Source organism: Echinops telfairi, unplaced genomic scaffold (assembly GCF_000313985.2).
Source record: "Echinops telfairi isolate 266 unplaced genomic scaffold, ASM31398v2 ScPeMD7_6273;HRSCAF=7185, whole genome shotgun sequence".
In the NCBI taxonomy this organism is placed as follows: Eukaryota; Metazoa; Chordata; class Mammalia; order Afrosoricida; family Tenrecidae; genus Echinops; species Echinops telfairi.
Genome location: NW_022110173.1, coordinates 510,928 through 527,759, shown reverse-complemented (window position 1 = coordinate 527,759; position 16,832 = coordinate 510,928). Strand labels below are relative to the sequence as shown.

The following is a 16,832-nucleotide window of genomic DNA, read 5'->3' as shown; positions in this document are numbered from 1 at the left end:
GGCTCCGCACCGAGGAGGAGGGGCTGGGTTGTGCTCACTCGCTCTGGATTGGCCAGTCTCCGAAGTGCCACTGGTGGCTCGCCGTGCGGAGCTAGTGATCCCCATCATCATGGGCCAGGGGGCAGACAGGCTTTCACCCCAATTCTCTGATAGAACGAGTGGGTTGTCTCTGCTACAAGACCCGATAGGTTGTCTGGCATGAAACTAGCATGTTTGAGGAAGGGAAATTAGAAAGAAAGTCCAAACAGCTGTGTGTGGCCGATGAAGTTGCTTGGCTTTAAGAAGGACAGACGAACACAAGAGTGCGTTTGCTGCTCAAGAAAATTATCTCCTGCAGTGGTTTGCAAGGTTGGAAAAGGAAAAAAAAATGGTGTAAACATTCAAGGAAATGCATGGTCCTTGGGAGGTGCTGTAGGGAAAATGGAGAGGAAAGTTCTTGCTTGAAGGGAAACAAAACCATACCTTAAGGATTGTTTTTCCTAAATGCAATAGAGAACAATTAGAATCCCAGGAAGCTCACCCCAATGATCAGAGACTAACAGCCCCATTAAAAATGAGCATTCATAGAGGCAGACCTAAAAGAAAATGAGTGGAGAGAAGGGGCCAGGTCTTGCCGAGTAATGTTTCTGGGATGCGCGCCAACCACACACCCCTCTACTTGGTTTGGATTCATGTTGACCCTCGGTAGGGTTTCCACGGCGGTCAGGCTTTATGGGAGCAGGCAGCCTCATCTTTTGTGGGTCTACACCTCCAGCCTCAAGTGAGCAGCCCAGGGCCTACCCGGAAGTGCCACCAGGGCTCCTCGGATGCGCACGATTGAGAGAAAGTCGCCTCCCCGATTGAGGAGTCAAACATGAGTCTCTGGGTTTGGGGAAGGTTGGCCCAACACAACAAACTTGTTTGTGGGCACGCTTGGGAGGTGGAGGGTGGCAGATCCGAGTGGAGGAGGGAGGGGCAGGACCACGGATCCCTGGTTGGGAAACTCGGAAGTGAGTGGCCAGGAGGCCCATCATTAGTAAGAAAGGAAGACACCTTCCTTTTGGACGAGGAAGTACATGCAGACATTGTGCCATGTCCTTGGGATACAGAGAAGCATATGCAGACTTCTCATTCTTCTACATGCCTCGGTAAGCGACTGGAAAGGGCGTCTTGAATTGTATACTGTAGCCTACTATATGGTAAAAGGGGGAGTCTTGGCGCTCACCCAGTGACTGAAAGGTCAGTGGTTCAAACCCACCTGTGGCCCCGTGATCTGCTCCCCATTAAGATGACAGCCTGGGAAACCCCATGGGGGTGCGCAGCTTTGCCCTGTAGGGCCACAATGAGTGAGACTCAACTCGGCAGCACGGAAGAGCAACAGCGGGGTAGGAAGTTTTAAGGCCTATACAAGGGTTGTGACTCAAGCGCTCTCGAGGTTGAAGGGGAGGAAAGACTGTTAGCGGAGAGGGGGCGAGGATCAGAAACGGTTTCAAGGAAGAGGTAACACCTGGACTCTTGCGAAGATGGTAGGAAATGGGCATGCAATGCCTGGGGAGCAGGCAGAGGGCCCTGCAGGAGGAGGGGCACTGAGAAAACAGAGTGGCAGGAAAGCAAGGGGCATTTCCTAAGAAGAGTCCCGTCGCTTCAGAAATGACAAGGCCATCCCCTTGGGGTGTGAGCTCTGTCTAGGGGAGCTCCAGCAGCCACACGTGCACACACCACCATGTGTGTAGAGTACACGGAAGTCTTCTAGTTGCGCCGAAGTTGCTTTGCGAGGGGAAGGAGATGGCGTAATGATGGGGAGGGGGGCTGTGTAGAACAGAAGGCAGATGGATTGAGGCAGAGCATAAAGGTGACAGCCTTATGTATTTTGGGGTAGAATTGCCCTCCGTAGGGTTTTTAGTGACTGATCTTTTAATTTTTTTGTGAATCATTTTATTGGAAGCTCTTACAGATATTGTAACAACCCATAATTCAGTGAGATCAAGCATAGCTTTACCATTGCTACCACCACCAGTTTCAAAACATTTGATTTCTTCTTGAACTCTTTGATTATATCAGCTCCCCTTTAACCTCTCCCTCCCGACCGTACCCCCAAGGAACCCATCTTATTATATTTTTTTATTATTATTTGCTGTATCTTACACCATCCAATGTATCCATTTACCTGCAATTCTGTTACTCGTTCCCCTCTAGTGGGGCTTCACAGTCTTCATTGCTATCAGTTCCACTTTCCCCCACCCCACCCCTTTCTTGTACCCTCAGGGAATCGTTACTCCCATTACTGTTTCTGAAGGGTTCTCTCTCTTGGATTTCATCCATGGAACATCCTTAGTTATACAAATGAACATACACAGGGCTAACAAGATTAATGAGGTAAAACAAAAACCTTAATAGTAAGGGGAGGAAATATTTGGAAAACTAGAGGCTAGTTGTGTGTTTCCTCAGTGCTATCTGGCTCCCTAGATTTTTTTATTCCTTCCGTGTGACTCTCCTGTGAAGGACGGAGTGATTGGTCTTTTGTACGTAGATTGCCGGTTGGTAGCCAAGTGCTTAGCTGTGGTGCCACCCAGGGAGACTCCTGGGCCAGTTGCCTTCAGGTTGATTCTGACCCATGTCGACCCCCAAGTGTGTCAAAGTAGAACTGCACTCCATAGAGATTTCAATGACTGATCTCCTGAAAGTAGATTGCCAGCCTAGGAACCCCTTTGGGACTGCCAGACTTTTCTGCTGAGGCACCTCTGGGTAGTCTCAATGCCCCCCCTCCAGTCTTTAAGTTGGCAACGGCGTGGGTTAACCATCTGCCTACAGGACCTCCAGGACCTCCAGAGAAGATACAAGCCCCCAAGTTGAGGTCCAGGCTAGAAGGAGAGGCTCTTTCTCCTTCCCTCACCACCACGGGGGAAAGATGAAAGCAAGGGGGTGACCCAGGCACAGATAGGGCTGGTCCTGAGAGTCGGATCCCAGGGAGGCCTCTCACCTTGCAGCTGACCAGAAGAACTGGCATCTCTGTCCTGCTGACCTCCGTGCGGCTCCCGAGATCTGGAGATTCCCTCTGAAGCCGGCTCTGGTTTCCCTCCACCAGGCGCCTCTGGATCACGCTGTGGGGCTGCTGGCTCCGACACAAAACCAACAGGCAGACAAGTCTATGGTTCGATCCCCCCACCGCCTGCATTCCGGAATACTCTGCTCAAACACACCCCCCGACCATTTCCGAGTCTCACACGACTGAGAACGGGCCAGGAGGTCGCAGAGACACAAGGAACCCAACAGCCGGATACGTCAAGCCCAGCAAACCCCAAATCATGCTGGTGTTGCCAGGACCTCAATAGACTGCTCCACAATGAAGCAATGCAAAGAGGAGGCCAGTCCACGTAAGACTGAAGGGACACTGCAAGAACTGGTGTGATGCTCTTGGGGAACGTTGTCCCTACAGACAACATCCGTTGTTGACAGGCTGTTCTGCTGTTGCCCTCTCTGGCCTCATGGTCCAACGGGCTGCAGATCCCCAGGTGGATGGCCCAAGCAGAGAAGTCATAGCCGTCAAGCCTCAGATGCTGGGCATTGGCCTTGAGCTTGCCCTCGCTCCTCAGCCCCACCACCCTGCCAGCCCTCTAGCCCACGCTGCCCTTGTCCAGGCCTCACCACAGCCCTTTTGGACCCCTGGGCCTGCAGCCCCCCCCAAGCCTCCGCAGTCAGTTCTTGGGACTCTCAGTGCAGTCCTCAGACCAGCAGCTGGCAGCCACTTAGAAGCCTGTTCGAGATGCAAGTGTCTCAGGTACCAGCCAGGTCCAAAGACTGGGACGTCCCATTTTTAACACCCTCCACCCCCCCAACACACACACACACATACCAGGGGATTCAAATACACATCAAAGCACCAAAGCAAACAAAACACCCCCCATGTAGGAAATCAATTGAGACCCCCTGATCCCCCACCCACCCACACAGAATAGAGCCCAAAGATTTTAAGGTGATGCATAATCTCGACGCGCACGTCTGCCCAGGGATGCTTTTGCTTCTGCGTGCGTGCACCTCTTCCTGAACCTCGGTCTCATTCTCTGGGCCAGCCTGCACGACAGCCCCACCGACCGCCCAGGAACGAGGCTTGGTTCACGAGGAGACAGTCTTTGTTGTTTCATTTTAATCTGGGATTCTGTGGGCACCCTGTCACTGATGCAGGAAACCCCTGTGGCCTCCATTTCCTTCCCACTGCGCACACCCCCGGCCGGGTCAGCATCTCTATGTCGTGTTTCTCACAGACCTCCCTTGCAGCCTCCGCTCCCCATCTGCGTGGAGAGCCCTGAGGTCAGGTCTGTGTGAAGCTCTGCGAGTGTCGGCTGCACGGCCTCCCTGCCCTTACACCTGCCCTCTCTCCAAGGGAGCCTGGGATTGTTTTCATAGCCTTGGCGTAAAGAGCCCCCTGAGACTGCTGCCCGCCAGCAAGGCTGCAACAGGAGTCGCAGGGCTGGGAACAGGGCTGGGAGCTCTGGGACTGGCCAGCCACCGTGGGCTCTCCACCACGTTCTGCCCCGCCTCCCCCTTTCCCACGGATGGATGGATGGGCTCAGCCTCCAGTCCCCCCAGTGCTGTGCAGGTAGCTCTGGAGAGGAGACCATTGGGGCGGGGCAGAGGTGGGGTGTCGAGGTGCCCCAGGTCTGCTGTCTTAGCTCTCAAGGCCACGGAGGTAACTCTTTGGAGTCCTTTTGTCAGGGGGGACCCCCACCATCTCCAAGTCAGAAGGGAGAAGGTGAAAAGCTGCAAGTTGCTTTCTCATCCGAAGGCTGGGTCTGCCTCTTTCATGGGCCACTCAGGGCTGTGTGTCTGACCAGAGCTGCTCCCTGGAGCCAAACAGACAGATGTGGCCGGGCCTCCAAGGGTGGGGGCTTTCGCCCTGTCCTACCTGGGGGAAGGACCGGAGCGTGCTTCCCGCTTTTCCTGGTCCAGGAACAGGCCCCTGGGAGCTGTCTGGATTGAGATCACTGCCCCTCTTTGGGGGCTGCTGGGGTGGGAGCAGGGATGGCCTGCGCTCTGTGCTGGAGGGCACTCCGCTGCAGGGCCCGTGGGAAGGTGAGACTAGGACAGGACAGGCAGGGAGGCGCAGGGTTTGCCTCTAGCCTCTCAACAAGGGGCAGCCCGAGTGGCCTCAGGCCTTCAGAGGGGTCCCCAGGCACAGGAGCAAGCCCACCGTGCCCCTCGGATTTCTTGGAAGCCCTCCTCTTTGGGCCAGCGCCAAGACCACCAGCCAGGCAGGGTCTCCAGCGCTTCCTATTAACGGGCCTCCTCGGACGCCCACAACAGCCCAGCAGCCCTGTGCTGCTAGACATGCTCCTCGGGTACCAGAGGTGTGCGGTGCCTGGCCCACACACCCAAGGGACAGAGGCAGCATTTTAACCCAAGTAGTGTGGCTCAGAAGCCCATGCTCTGAACCACTCACTACCTGCCAGAGGGGCATGCTGTATATGCACATGGGCTCTGGTCCTTTCACCTTCCTCGGGCTGCCTGCATCCCACCTGGATGCCAAAGCTGCTCCAGGGGGGAAAGGCCTAGAGAGGAGGGGAAGGGCTTTCTACCTAAAAGGGCCACAGAGAGACCAGGCTGTCTAGCTCAAGAGCAGAGGAAATCCCCAGGCTCTGGCAAGCATGGAGGCCCGTAAAGCTCTGGTTCTATGAGGGGAAAGGCAAGGAATGGTCAGAGAGCCAGGAAAGTCAAGCCTATCAGTGAAGGGCACTTGGATGCGTCCCCCCTCTGGCAGCCGGGCACTACAGTGGGGGAGGAAACAGCTGGGCAGCCCAGGAGGAGACTGGGAGGGAAGAAAGCAGACACACACACACACACACACACACACACACACACACACACACACCTGCCTGCCCACTCTGACCCCAGAGCACAAGGCCTCTGCTCCAAACTACCACCAAGTCAATGCCAATTCATAGCGACTTGATAGGAAAAGGTAGAACTACCCCCTCCTTACGGAGGTAGAAACTACTCTCTATGGGAGTAGAAAGCCTCATCTGTCTCCCGTGGAGTGGCTGGTGGTTTTGAACTGGGGACCTGGCAGTTGGCTGCCCAGTGTGTAATACTACACCACCAGGGCCCCCGCCCCCCGCCCCTAAACAGCAGAAAACAAAACAAAAAAAAAAAACATAAGCAAACCCACTGTCACTGAGTCTCTTCCGATTCATAGCAACCCTGGGTTCCCCAGATGGCCAGTCTTCACAGGAGCCGCCAGCCAGCCTCATCTTTTCCCCTAGGAGCAGCTGGCGAATTTGAACTGCCAACCTCTCAGTGAGCAACACAACACTTCACCCTCCCCCCCCCCCATTCCTAAGAAGTAGCCTGGGACTATTAGGAGAAACAGGGGACATAGAGAGAGGGAGGGGACCCCCAGAGGCACCACCCCCCAGCCAGCCTCATCTTTTCCCCTAGGAGCAGCTGGCGAATTTGAACTGCCAACCTCTCAGTGAGCAACACAACACCTCACCCTCCCCCCCCCCCATTCCTAAGAAGTAGCCTGGGACTATTAGGAGAAACAGGGGACATAGAGAGAGGGAGGGGACCCCCAGAGGCACCACCCCGTCAGACTACCCCCAGGAAAGAGCCTGAGAAGGGCAGAGCAGAGCCCCCTATGTTGGAGGGACTGTCCCTCTCCTAGACTCAGGGAGGGAGGGGTTTGGGGTCTGCCCTTCGGGGCCCACTCCCTCCATCCTCAGGATCGGGGTTGGGGGCAGGGAGGGGAAGGGGCAGCCTCACCAAGTCCTTGGAGGTGCCCAGTCTCTTGAGGCTGTCCAGGGGGAGCAGGTCGGCAGAGTCCTTGTGCAGGAACTGGGTGGCCTGTTTGAGCCGGCGCTCTTGGCTCAGGCGGGCTCTGTCCCGAAGCTCTGCCTCCTGTCCCCTCCCTCTGTGGCCCCTCTCATCTCCTCTGGCCCCCTGCCTGGTGCTCATCGCCACTCCGGAGAGAAGAGCAGCAGGGGGAGGGCTTCTGAGTGGTCCCCTCCTCTGTCCTCTCTGTGTCCTGGTGTCCCTGCAGCTCCCCTGACCGCAGCTCTCCTGACAGGAGGGTCTCTCGGCGGCGGTGGAGGCGGGAGGAAAGGGGGAGTAAATAAATACTGTGCAGGAGCAGGCGTGGCAGGCACCAATTTCCAGAGATTGCAGTAGAGGGAGTGAGGCTCCTGCTGGGAAAAGCCAGCTCCAGGAGGGGGGCGGGGGTGGAGGGAGGCTGCCCTGCAGTGCCTCCCGCTCTGGGGTCAGAGTGGGCAGGAAGGCGGGCTTGAATGGAAGCGTCTGCGTGCTCCGTCTGCGTGCGGCATGGGATGCAGGCATGTGCGTCCATGTGCGCCAGCACCTGGCTCTGCTTTCTGCCCTTCCAGTCCTCCTCCTGGGCTGCCCAGCTGCTTCCTCCGCCTGTAGCCCTGGCTGCCAATCCTGGGGTTCAGAACGAAGGAGGGACACTTCAAAGTGCCCTCCGCTGACAGACTTGACTTACCTGGGTCTCCCCTGACTACCTTGGCAGACAGCATGCAAGTTCTGGTTCCAGAGGTGACAGTGGCAGCTCTCTATGCTCGGCCCACCGCCCGTTCCCCCCCACCCCAGAACACAAAGGCCCAGCTAAAACCGGACAAGAATGTTCTAAACCTGCGGAGAACTATAAAGAATAACCAGTGCCTTTTAAAACAAACTGACACGAGTAATCGAGACCCCCCTGGCTCCCTCCCTCCAAACGAGGAGCCCCTCCAAAAGGTGACAGTCATCATTCCCAGGAACCCAGTGCTGTCACGTGAGTTCTGACTCCAGACCACTGGATGCGTTTCAGAGCAGCACTGCAGTCCCAGGCGGTGGGCCCTTTGGAAACCAAATCGCCAGGCCTTTCTTCCAAGTTGCCTCTGAGTTCTGAGTTCACACCACCGCTCTTCTGCTGGTTCCTGGTTGCACCAGGAACTCCATCGGCCCCAAGCCTCTCTTGCTGCTCTCTGTACCCCTGTGTGTGGTACGGACGCCGAGCAATGAACCACTGAGCTGTGTGGGACTCTCTGTCCGTATAACGCTACATTTGGCTCGTTTCCCTTGGTATTAGTGAGCTTGGTCCACAAAGTGTACCTCACTCTAGTTATTACTTCTAGTTATTACTTCACTCTACCAGCTGTCTGCTGGTCCGCTGTGTAGACATGTCATCACCCGTAGGACATGTAGGTCATCTCCATGTGCTGTAGCTTACAGACGATGCCGCTGTGGACATTCTGAGCACAGCTCTGGTGGCACAGAGCTCTCTGGAGGATTGAGGACCTCTGAGGAGGCGCTACCTAGGAGCAGAATTGCTGGGCATCAGGTACACAGCTTCGTCTTTGGGGGATGCTGCCAAATTGCTCTTCAAAGTACGTGTCTTCCCTGCTCTCTCATCCAGACCTCAGTAGAGGGGGGAGTCCCTGGTGTCCACCTTCATTTTGATAACTGTTGTCATGCCTTTAAATACCTCTACACCTAAATGTTCATGGCTCAAACCCGAATAGAGTCAATTCTTGACTTTGATAGTAGGGATGGAGAGGAGAGCTCATCTGACCCAGCAAAATCAAAATCACCCTGTCAGTGCTCTGCCACATAAGGAAATTCCCAGGATATTCTTTATAGAATGGGTTATCCAAGCTAGACAAACAGCTCCCTTGAGCCCGCAGAAGGTTAAGGGCAGCCAATTCTATTTCGGGCATGGACTTATGGCCCTGTCCACTTTTCTGAAGACAGGAATGGAACTGTTTTTCAGAACTCTGCTGTCCAGCAAGGATCCCAGGAACTCTGTCAGGGTTTTTTTTTAAAACAGTTTAGTGGAGGCTCTTACAGCTCTTGTAACAATCCATACATCAGTTGTATCAAGCACATTTGTACACATGTTGCCATCATTCTTTTCTAGACCTTTTCTATTGAGCCCTTGGTGTCAGCTCCTCTTTTAAAAAAAATCATTTTATGAGGGGCTCATCCAACTCTTATCACAATCCATACATACATCAATTGTGTAAAGCACATTTGTACATTCATTGCCCTCATCATTCTTAAAACATCCGCTCTCCACTTAAGCCCCTGGCATCAGCTCCTCATTCCCCCGCCCCCCCATGAACCCTTGATAATTTATAAATTACTATTTTGTCATATCTTGCCCAGTCCAACATCTCTCTTCACCCATTTTTCTTTTGTCCATCCCCAGGGAGGAGGTCACATGTAGATCCTTGTAATCAGTTCCCCCTTTCCAACACACCCTCCCTCCATCCTCCCAGTATCGCCACTCACACCACTGGTCCTGAAGGAATCATCTGCCCTGGATTCCCTGTATTTCCAGTTCCTATCTGTACCAGTGTACATCCTCTGGTCTAGCCAGACTTGCAAGGTAGAATTGGCATCATGATAGGGGGGGGGGGGCAGGGGAGGAAGCATTTAGGAAGTAGAGGAAAGTTGTATGTTTCATCGTTGCTACATCACACCTTGACTGGCTCATCTCCTCCTTGCGACCCTTCCATAAGGGCATGTCCAGTTGCCTCATTCACAATTATATGATTTTTTGTTCTGATGATACCTGATACCTGATCCCTTCGACACCTCGTGATCACATAGGCTGGGGTGCTTCTTCCATGTGGGCTTTGTTGCTTCTGAGCTAGATGGCCACTTGTTTACCTTCAAGTCTTTAAGACCCCAGATGCTATATCTTTTGATAGCCGGGCTCCGTCAGCTTTCTTCACCACATTTGCTTATGCACCCGCTTTGTCTTCAGCTATTGTGTCGGGAAGATGAGCATCATGGAATGAATGCCAGTTTAATAGAACAAAGTATTCTTGCATTGAGGGAGTAGTTGAGTGGAGGCCCAATGTCCTTCTGCTACCTTAATACTAAACCTATACTTATATGCACATAGATCTATTTCCACATCCTCATATATAAATATATTTACATATGTACATGCCTTTATTTAGACCTCTATAAATGCCCTTTGCCTCCTAGCCCTTTCCTCTATTTCCTCTTACTTTCCTCTTGTCCCACTATCATGCTCAGCCTTCGTTTGGGTTTCAGTACTTCCTCTCAGTTACCTTACCCTTGATCACAACCTATCAGGCCTCCTACACCCTCCTCCTCATCGATTTGGATCACTTGTTGTTCCCTTGTCCCTGGGTTTGTTAACACCACTTCCTTTCCCCTCACCTCCCCTTCTCCCATGTCCCCACCGAACCGTCGGTCCCGTTGTTTTCTCCTCCAGATTGTTCATCCAGCCTATCTTATTTAGACAGACCTGTGGAGACAATAACATGCACAAAAACAAGACAGAGCAAAACCAAGCAGACTGAGACCTTTTTTTAAACAGCTTTTTTTGACATACAATTCATGTGCCATACAAGCCAATGGTTTGAATATGTTAAAAAGAGTTGTACAATCATCACCACAATCACAGAACATTATTTTTATATTTGCTTCATTTTTGTACTCACTGTTCTTAGCTTCCCATTTCCCCTCAACCTCACTAAGAAACTATTAATTTAGTTACTGTCGCAATAGATTTACCTATCCTGCATTTGATACAATGAAAAATCAGAAACCCTAATAATAGCAAATAAAACTAGAAAATCCTTAGTCCAAAAGAAAATTGGAAATAATAAAAAATAAAACAAATTAAAAATAGGTCAAAGGGGAAAACATCTGATATTAAAATTCAACCTAACTATATCTGCATTAATTCACTCTGATATACTCTGTAGGCAAGGCTATTCGCATTCCTGGACAATAGTCCAAGGGACTTTAATGGAGATTTAATCCCCTTGGGGAGTTTACAAATGGATTTTGGGCTTTCACTGTCACCCATAGACTTCTGTAAACCAAACCGGAAGCTCAGAATTTAAGTTCTAATACAATCCCTTCTTCTGATCTTGGATTCTATTATTCACAGTCCTCGGATCACCAGGCTGGAGTGCTTCTTCTGTGTGTATTTAGCTGACACCTCACTTACATTGCTGTTTGTTTTAAGACAAACTTTGAAGACCCCAGATGCTAGTCTTTCTGATAGCTGGGCACCATCTGCTTTCTTCACCACACTTTTCCATAGCACCCTGTCTTCAATGATTTCTTCATGAGGGCAAGTACCGTGCAGGCCCGCATCTTAAGAGCTGACTTGCTTAGGTTAGGGATTATGGTATAAGCTCAAAATCTATTTATACATCTAAGGTGTATATATATACATATACCTGTTCCACTTTGGTGGCAGCAGTATCAGCTTTTTGAGAGATAATAAAAGTAACCTTCATGGGGCCTTTGGTAATTCTAATAGTATCTCTAAAGAAGTCAATAGTATAGGACTTAAAATACGATTGAGATAAGAAGGATATTCATAAACAGGAAAGCTTTTTAGACTTAAATAGAGGGTATATTTCCTTATACATATTAAAAATATAAGTGACTGAATCTTATTTTTAAAAACAATGAGGGTTAGATATAGGGGACAAAGTTCAGTAACACTCATTTACTACAGAATAACTGAGAACTTTTTCTGCTTCCATTTGGCTCCCCATCTGCACAATGGATATTATAGCAGTACCAGCTTTGTCATAGCTACAAAGATTAAATGGAGCGATTCACGTAAATCTCTCAAAACAAACCCATTGCCACAGAGTCAATTCCAACGATAGGACTCCACCTACAGGGCAGAGTAGGAAGTGCCCTCATGGGGTTTCCACATTGTACAACTTTATGGAAGCAGACTGCACATCTTTGTCCCACAGAGCAACTGGTGGGTTTGAACTACCAAATTTTTGGTTAACAGCTGAGTATTTAACCGCTACACCACGTGAGTTTCTCTCAAAACACCATATTTGTAGTCGTAGAGTTGATTCCAACCCATGGTAACTCTGTAGAACCAGGGCAGAACTACCACAGGAGCTTCTGAGATTGTTTTGTTGTTTTAAATCAGATGTTTATTGTTAGAAAACAAAATGGACAAATCTCAGATTAGATTGACTATGGAAATAAAAAGAAATCACCAAAAATCTACGGATGAAACAAATACGTATTTGGGTATTATGAACACCCTTATTTAGAAAAATATAATTATCAGAACAATCAAGGACAGAAACTAACTGTAATTTTATCAATCTTGCTACATCAATGCCCTATATGCTCTGGGCTTAATTATTTTTAATTAATTATAATAATGTATTATTACTGATGTAGTTTTAACATTAGTACATTAATTAATAATCAATACATTAATAATGTGTTAATGTATTGTTATTATTATACATTATTACATGTGTATTATTCTGGCAAACCTGTGACTGACATTCTCAATGATTATTGCTATAAATTTTCCCTGACAATTAACCCCCATTGTTTGTGTAAATAGCATCCAGCTATATGAAAGGATTGATTCTGTACCAGTGAATATTTCAGGTACTGTGATATGGAGTTAGCCTACATTGACCCAATATCTTTCTTTTTTAAAAATCATTTTATTAGAGGTTCATATAGCTCTTATCACAATCCATGCATCCATCCATTGTGTCAAGCACATTTGTACATACGTTGCCATCATCATGTTCAAAACATTTTCTTTCTGCTTGAGCCCTTGGTATCAGCTCCTCATTTTTTTCCCCTCCCTCCCTCTCCCTCCCTCATGAACCTTTGATAATTTATAAAATATTATTACTTTTTATGTCTTACACTGAGTGACTGATGTCTCCCTTCACCCACTTTTCTGTTGTCCGTCCCCCTGGGAGTGGGTTATGTATAGATCATTGTGATCAGTTCCCCTTTTCCCCCTGCACCTTCCCTTTCCCCTCCTAGTATCGATTCTCTCATTATTGGTCTTGAGGGATTTATTTGTCCTGGATTCCCTGTTTCTCCAGATCTTATCTATACATGCTCTGATCTAGCTGTACATGCTCTGATCTAGCTGGATTTTTAAGGTAGAATTGAGGTCATGATAGTGGGGGGAGGGGAGAGGAAGCATTAAAAAACTAGAGGAAAGTTGCATGTTTCATCAGTAGTATACTGCACCCTGACCAGCTCATCTCTTTCTTGTGACCCTTCTGTAAGGGGACGTCCAATTGTCCACGGGTGGGCTTTGGGTCTCCACTCCACACACACCCTCATTCACATTGGTATGATTTTTTGTTCTGGGTCTTTGATGCCTAATACCTGATCCCATTGACACCTCATGATCACACAGGCTGATGTGTTTCTTCCATGTGGACTTTGTTGCTTCGAGACTGTAACTCTTTAAGGGAATAGAAAACCTGATCTTTCTCCCCCAGAGTGGCTCAAGGTTTTGAACTGCAGTTAGAAGCCCAATGTGTAACCACTGTATTACTGGAGCTCTTCTTAAAATTGTGCCTGCCAAATAGTACGTGCTGAGTAAATGTTCGCTGTTATTGGTAAGAAGGTAGAAATGTTCACACACACACACACACACACACACACTGACGTAGATGTCTCTCCTTTATGCTCTCATTGTATACTTGGCACAGGTACCTATGCATATTTTTAATATATATTTAAAATCATTCATTGTAGCTTGAGTGGAAGTTTATGGAGCAAATTGGTTTCCCGTGCCACAATTCATACACGTTTGTTCCGTGACATTAGTTGCAATCCCCTTGATGTATCAGCCCTCTTGCCCACTTCCTCCCTGGGCTCCTCATTTCCATGGACCCATCCCTCTTGCCCCTTCCCGCCTTCTGAACTTTGTGTCGGGGCAGATGCTCCCCTCTGGTCTCATAGGGCTGATTGCTCGTGGGAGCACATTTCTCATGGAGGTCGTTGTTCGCGCAATGGGTGTGTGTATTGTTCGGCTAAAAGGTGATCTCCGAGAGTGAGTTCAGTTCCAGGTGCTTACTTGGCTCCACAATCAATTGTCATGGAAATTTGATTTCCATATTTCAAGAAGTTAAAGGACCTTTACGGGGTTGAGAAGCAAAGCTGCCACTCTGAGGGGTAAAGAGTGCCTGTCCCAAGCCATGCTAGTTTTATTTTTTAAAGCAAAAATTTTATTGTAGATGAAGTGAGGTTTTCGTTTCATATCATCAGCTTCATCATGCGGCAGTTTAAACGACTAATCAAACCCCCAAGAGGTCACCTTTCACCCACTGCTGGATTTCTCTTCTTCTAAGTTCACGCTCGTCATTGCTTTAGCACCCTTCCCTGGCCCTCCCCACCGGGCGGTCTCCAAGTCGGCTTCCTTTGGCATGAAAGTCTTTTTTTTTTCTTTCCCCTTTATATCAGTATCATGTAACATTTATCCTTTTGTAATTGGCTAATTTCATTCAGCCTAATGTTCTCCAGTTTCCTTCATGTCATGAAGCATTTTGCGATGTGATCATTGATTTTTAGTGATGCATAAATATTCCAGTGCATGTATGTGCCGGTGTTTCTTCATCCATTCTCTTACTGATGGGCATTTGGGTTGTGTTCATCTTGTTGCTACTGTGAACAGGGGCGTGCATCTGTCTGTTCATGTGGTCACTCTTTCTCCTTCAGGATCTATACCCAGCAGGGGGACTGTTGGATGATAGGAGGTCTCCCCCCCCCCTCCCAGCACCATGTCACGACAGTGGTGTGCCCATGGACCATCTCACCAGCAGTGTGTGAGAACTCCAAGCCACGGTCATTGCGATCACCTCACGTGCATGACAGTTGGACAGTGAGTAAGGAAGAGCCCTGAAGAACGGGTGCATTTGAACCGTGGTGTTGGGGGGAGAATATTGAAAGTCCCACGGAATGGCAGAAAAACAAGCCTTGGAAAAAGTAGAGCCGCAAGCCTGGTTAAACTTCATCCCCCCGTGTGCGTTCTTCTATCACCAGGGGAGGGAGATCCAGCTCTGGAAATGGATATCGTCTTTGGAAAAGTAAGAGGTCAGCAAAAAAGATGGGGATGGACAACAGGAAAGTGGGTGAAGGGAGACGTCGGACAGTGTAAGACATGACAAAATAATAATAATTTATAAATTATCAAGGGTTCGTGAGGGAGGGGGGAGCGGGGAGGGAGGGGAAAATGAGGAGCTGATACCAAGGGCTCAAGTAGAAAGCAAATGTTCTGAGAATGATGATGACAATGAATGTACAAATGTGTTTGACACAATGGATGGATGGATGGATGGTGATGAGTTGTACGAGCCCCCAATAAAATGATTGTTTTTAAAAAGCACTGAAGGAGATAGATTTTTTAGTTCCTTTTGAGGATACTTGCAGGATCGAATTTCCTCCAGAGAGGAGAGGCGCCTGGGAGCTGGGGCAGAGGAGACAAGCAGAAAGGCTGCGGTCAGACAGTGGTTCGTCGGGGGACTCGAAGCGTGACGAGAATGAGGGGGGAGCAGGACTGGCAGTGTTTGGGTGGCTGTGCTTTGGAATTGACTCGGGGGCACCTAACAAAGACCCCCACAAGGCCCATCGTCTCCGATGTCCCTTCCGTCTCTATCAGACCAGTAGGCCGTCTTTGTATCAGCTTGAGTTTGGGTCCACATTCCCTCCCACTCTGTCCAGGCCCTTCGATGACGATCCTGATCAGAATCAGATCACTAGTGATAGCCAGCAGTTGACCACCCGATAGACGTGACCTGGATTTGTTCTGGGTGCAAGTATCTCTTATTTGTTCCATGACAGAAATTTCTTCCCTGGCCTTTTGAAGGTTGATGAGGATCTTTCCCTTCTCATTATGTCTATTTTTGTCTTTATACTATTATGATTTTATCCTTGCCATCTTAGTGCAATTTTTAAAAATTGTTTTCTGTTGGGTCTCCCAGCTATGAAGCACAGGAGGAGTGAATGCATGATGACAATAACTGCTACAAGGGGATATAGAGAATACAGGGGTGAGGGGCGGGTGATAGGGAGGGAAAGGGGATTTGGGGAGTAAATAATGAAGAAAGGAGGGGGTGAGGGAGCACTAGAAAGGATTGTAATTGCATAGTTCATTTTAAAACTGATTTAACCATGGGGTGGGGGGAATGCTCTAAAATTAATGTGGTAATGATTGTATCATTCTTCTTGATATGATTGAATGATTGAACTACTGAATTGTGATATGTAAATTATGTGCCAATAAAACTGTTGGGGGAAAAACAATAGTGGAAGCCAGGCACCATCTAGTTCTTCTGGTCTCATGTAGACCATCCTTTGGACTAGTTATTTCTTTCAGTCTTTGATTTTCTTCACTCTGCATCATAGATGGCCATTGACAAGTTTTGAGTCCATCTCTACTCACCAACTTAGGATGCAGAACATCGTCTTTATGAACTATATTATCCTCACTGACCTAGATGTTCCCTGAGACTCTGGTCCTAAGCCCACAATCTCAGGGACTCTTACAGCAGTTACCATGCTATTTTATAATGATTTGTTCATATATCCATCTTCCCACGAAAGCCAAGGCTGTCTAAGGGTAGGGTCCCTTTGTTTTTCTTTCCTCTTTACGAGCACAACGTTCATGGAAGAAGTTGAGCAGGTCCCCGGGGACACAAGAGGAGTCATTTTCTGATTACCACAACGGTGAGAAAGAAACACCGGGATAACCTGCCGAGATTTTCGCCTGGTCTTTTCAGCCACAGCACCCAACTGAAGCTATAGGCAATCAGTCAAGACCCTTTCTACTCTTCCCCTTTCCCCATGATCTCTTGCCACTTGTTTTGCTTGGCAGTTCCTCTCATCTTTGGACTCTGTATCTTAATTTTGGTCCAGCGAGTATCCTCAGGAGGTCTAGCAAAACTGCCCAACTCCCTCCAAACATTTTGCATCCTCAGTCTTCAATCAAGGATTCTGTATTACCTTTCTTCTGACATCAGAATTTCTCTTCTTCCATCTTCTCTTTATCTACTTTCTTTTTCACTTTTGTT

The 16,832-nt window shown here is 48.9% G+C and overlaps 1 protein-coding gene across 1 annotated transcript in view; it reads right to left on the bottom strand.

The window, feature by feature from the left end:
- Positions 1 to 7,066, bottom strand: part of NRIP2 (nuclear receptor interacting protein 2) — a 9,578-nt gene extending 2,512 nt beyond the window's left edge. Inside the window, exons 1-2 of the mRNA XM_004710480.2 lie at positions 6,736 to 7,066; positions 2,960 to 3,091 (exon numbers count right to left, since the gene is read on the bottom strand). Of these exons, the coding sequence (XP_004710537.1) occupies positions 2,960 to 3,091; positions 6,736 to 6,927 (324 nt within the window). The 5' untranslated portion in view covers positions 6,928 to 7,066. The remainder of the gene's footprint in view (positions 1 to 2,959; positions 3,092 to 6,735) is intronic.
- Positions 7,067 to 16,832: the final 9,766 nt, after the last annotated feature.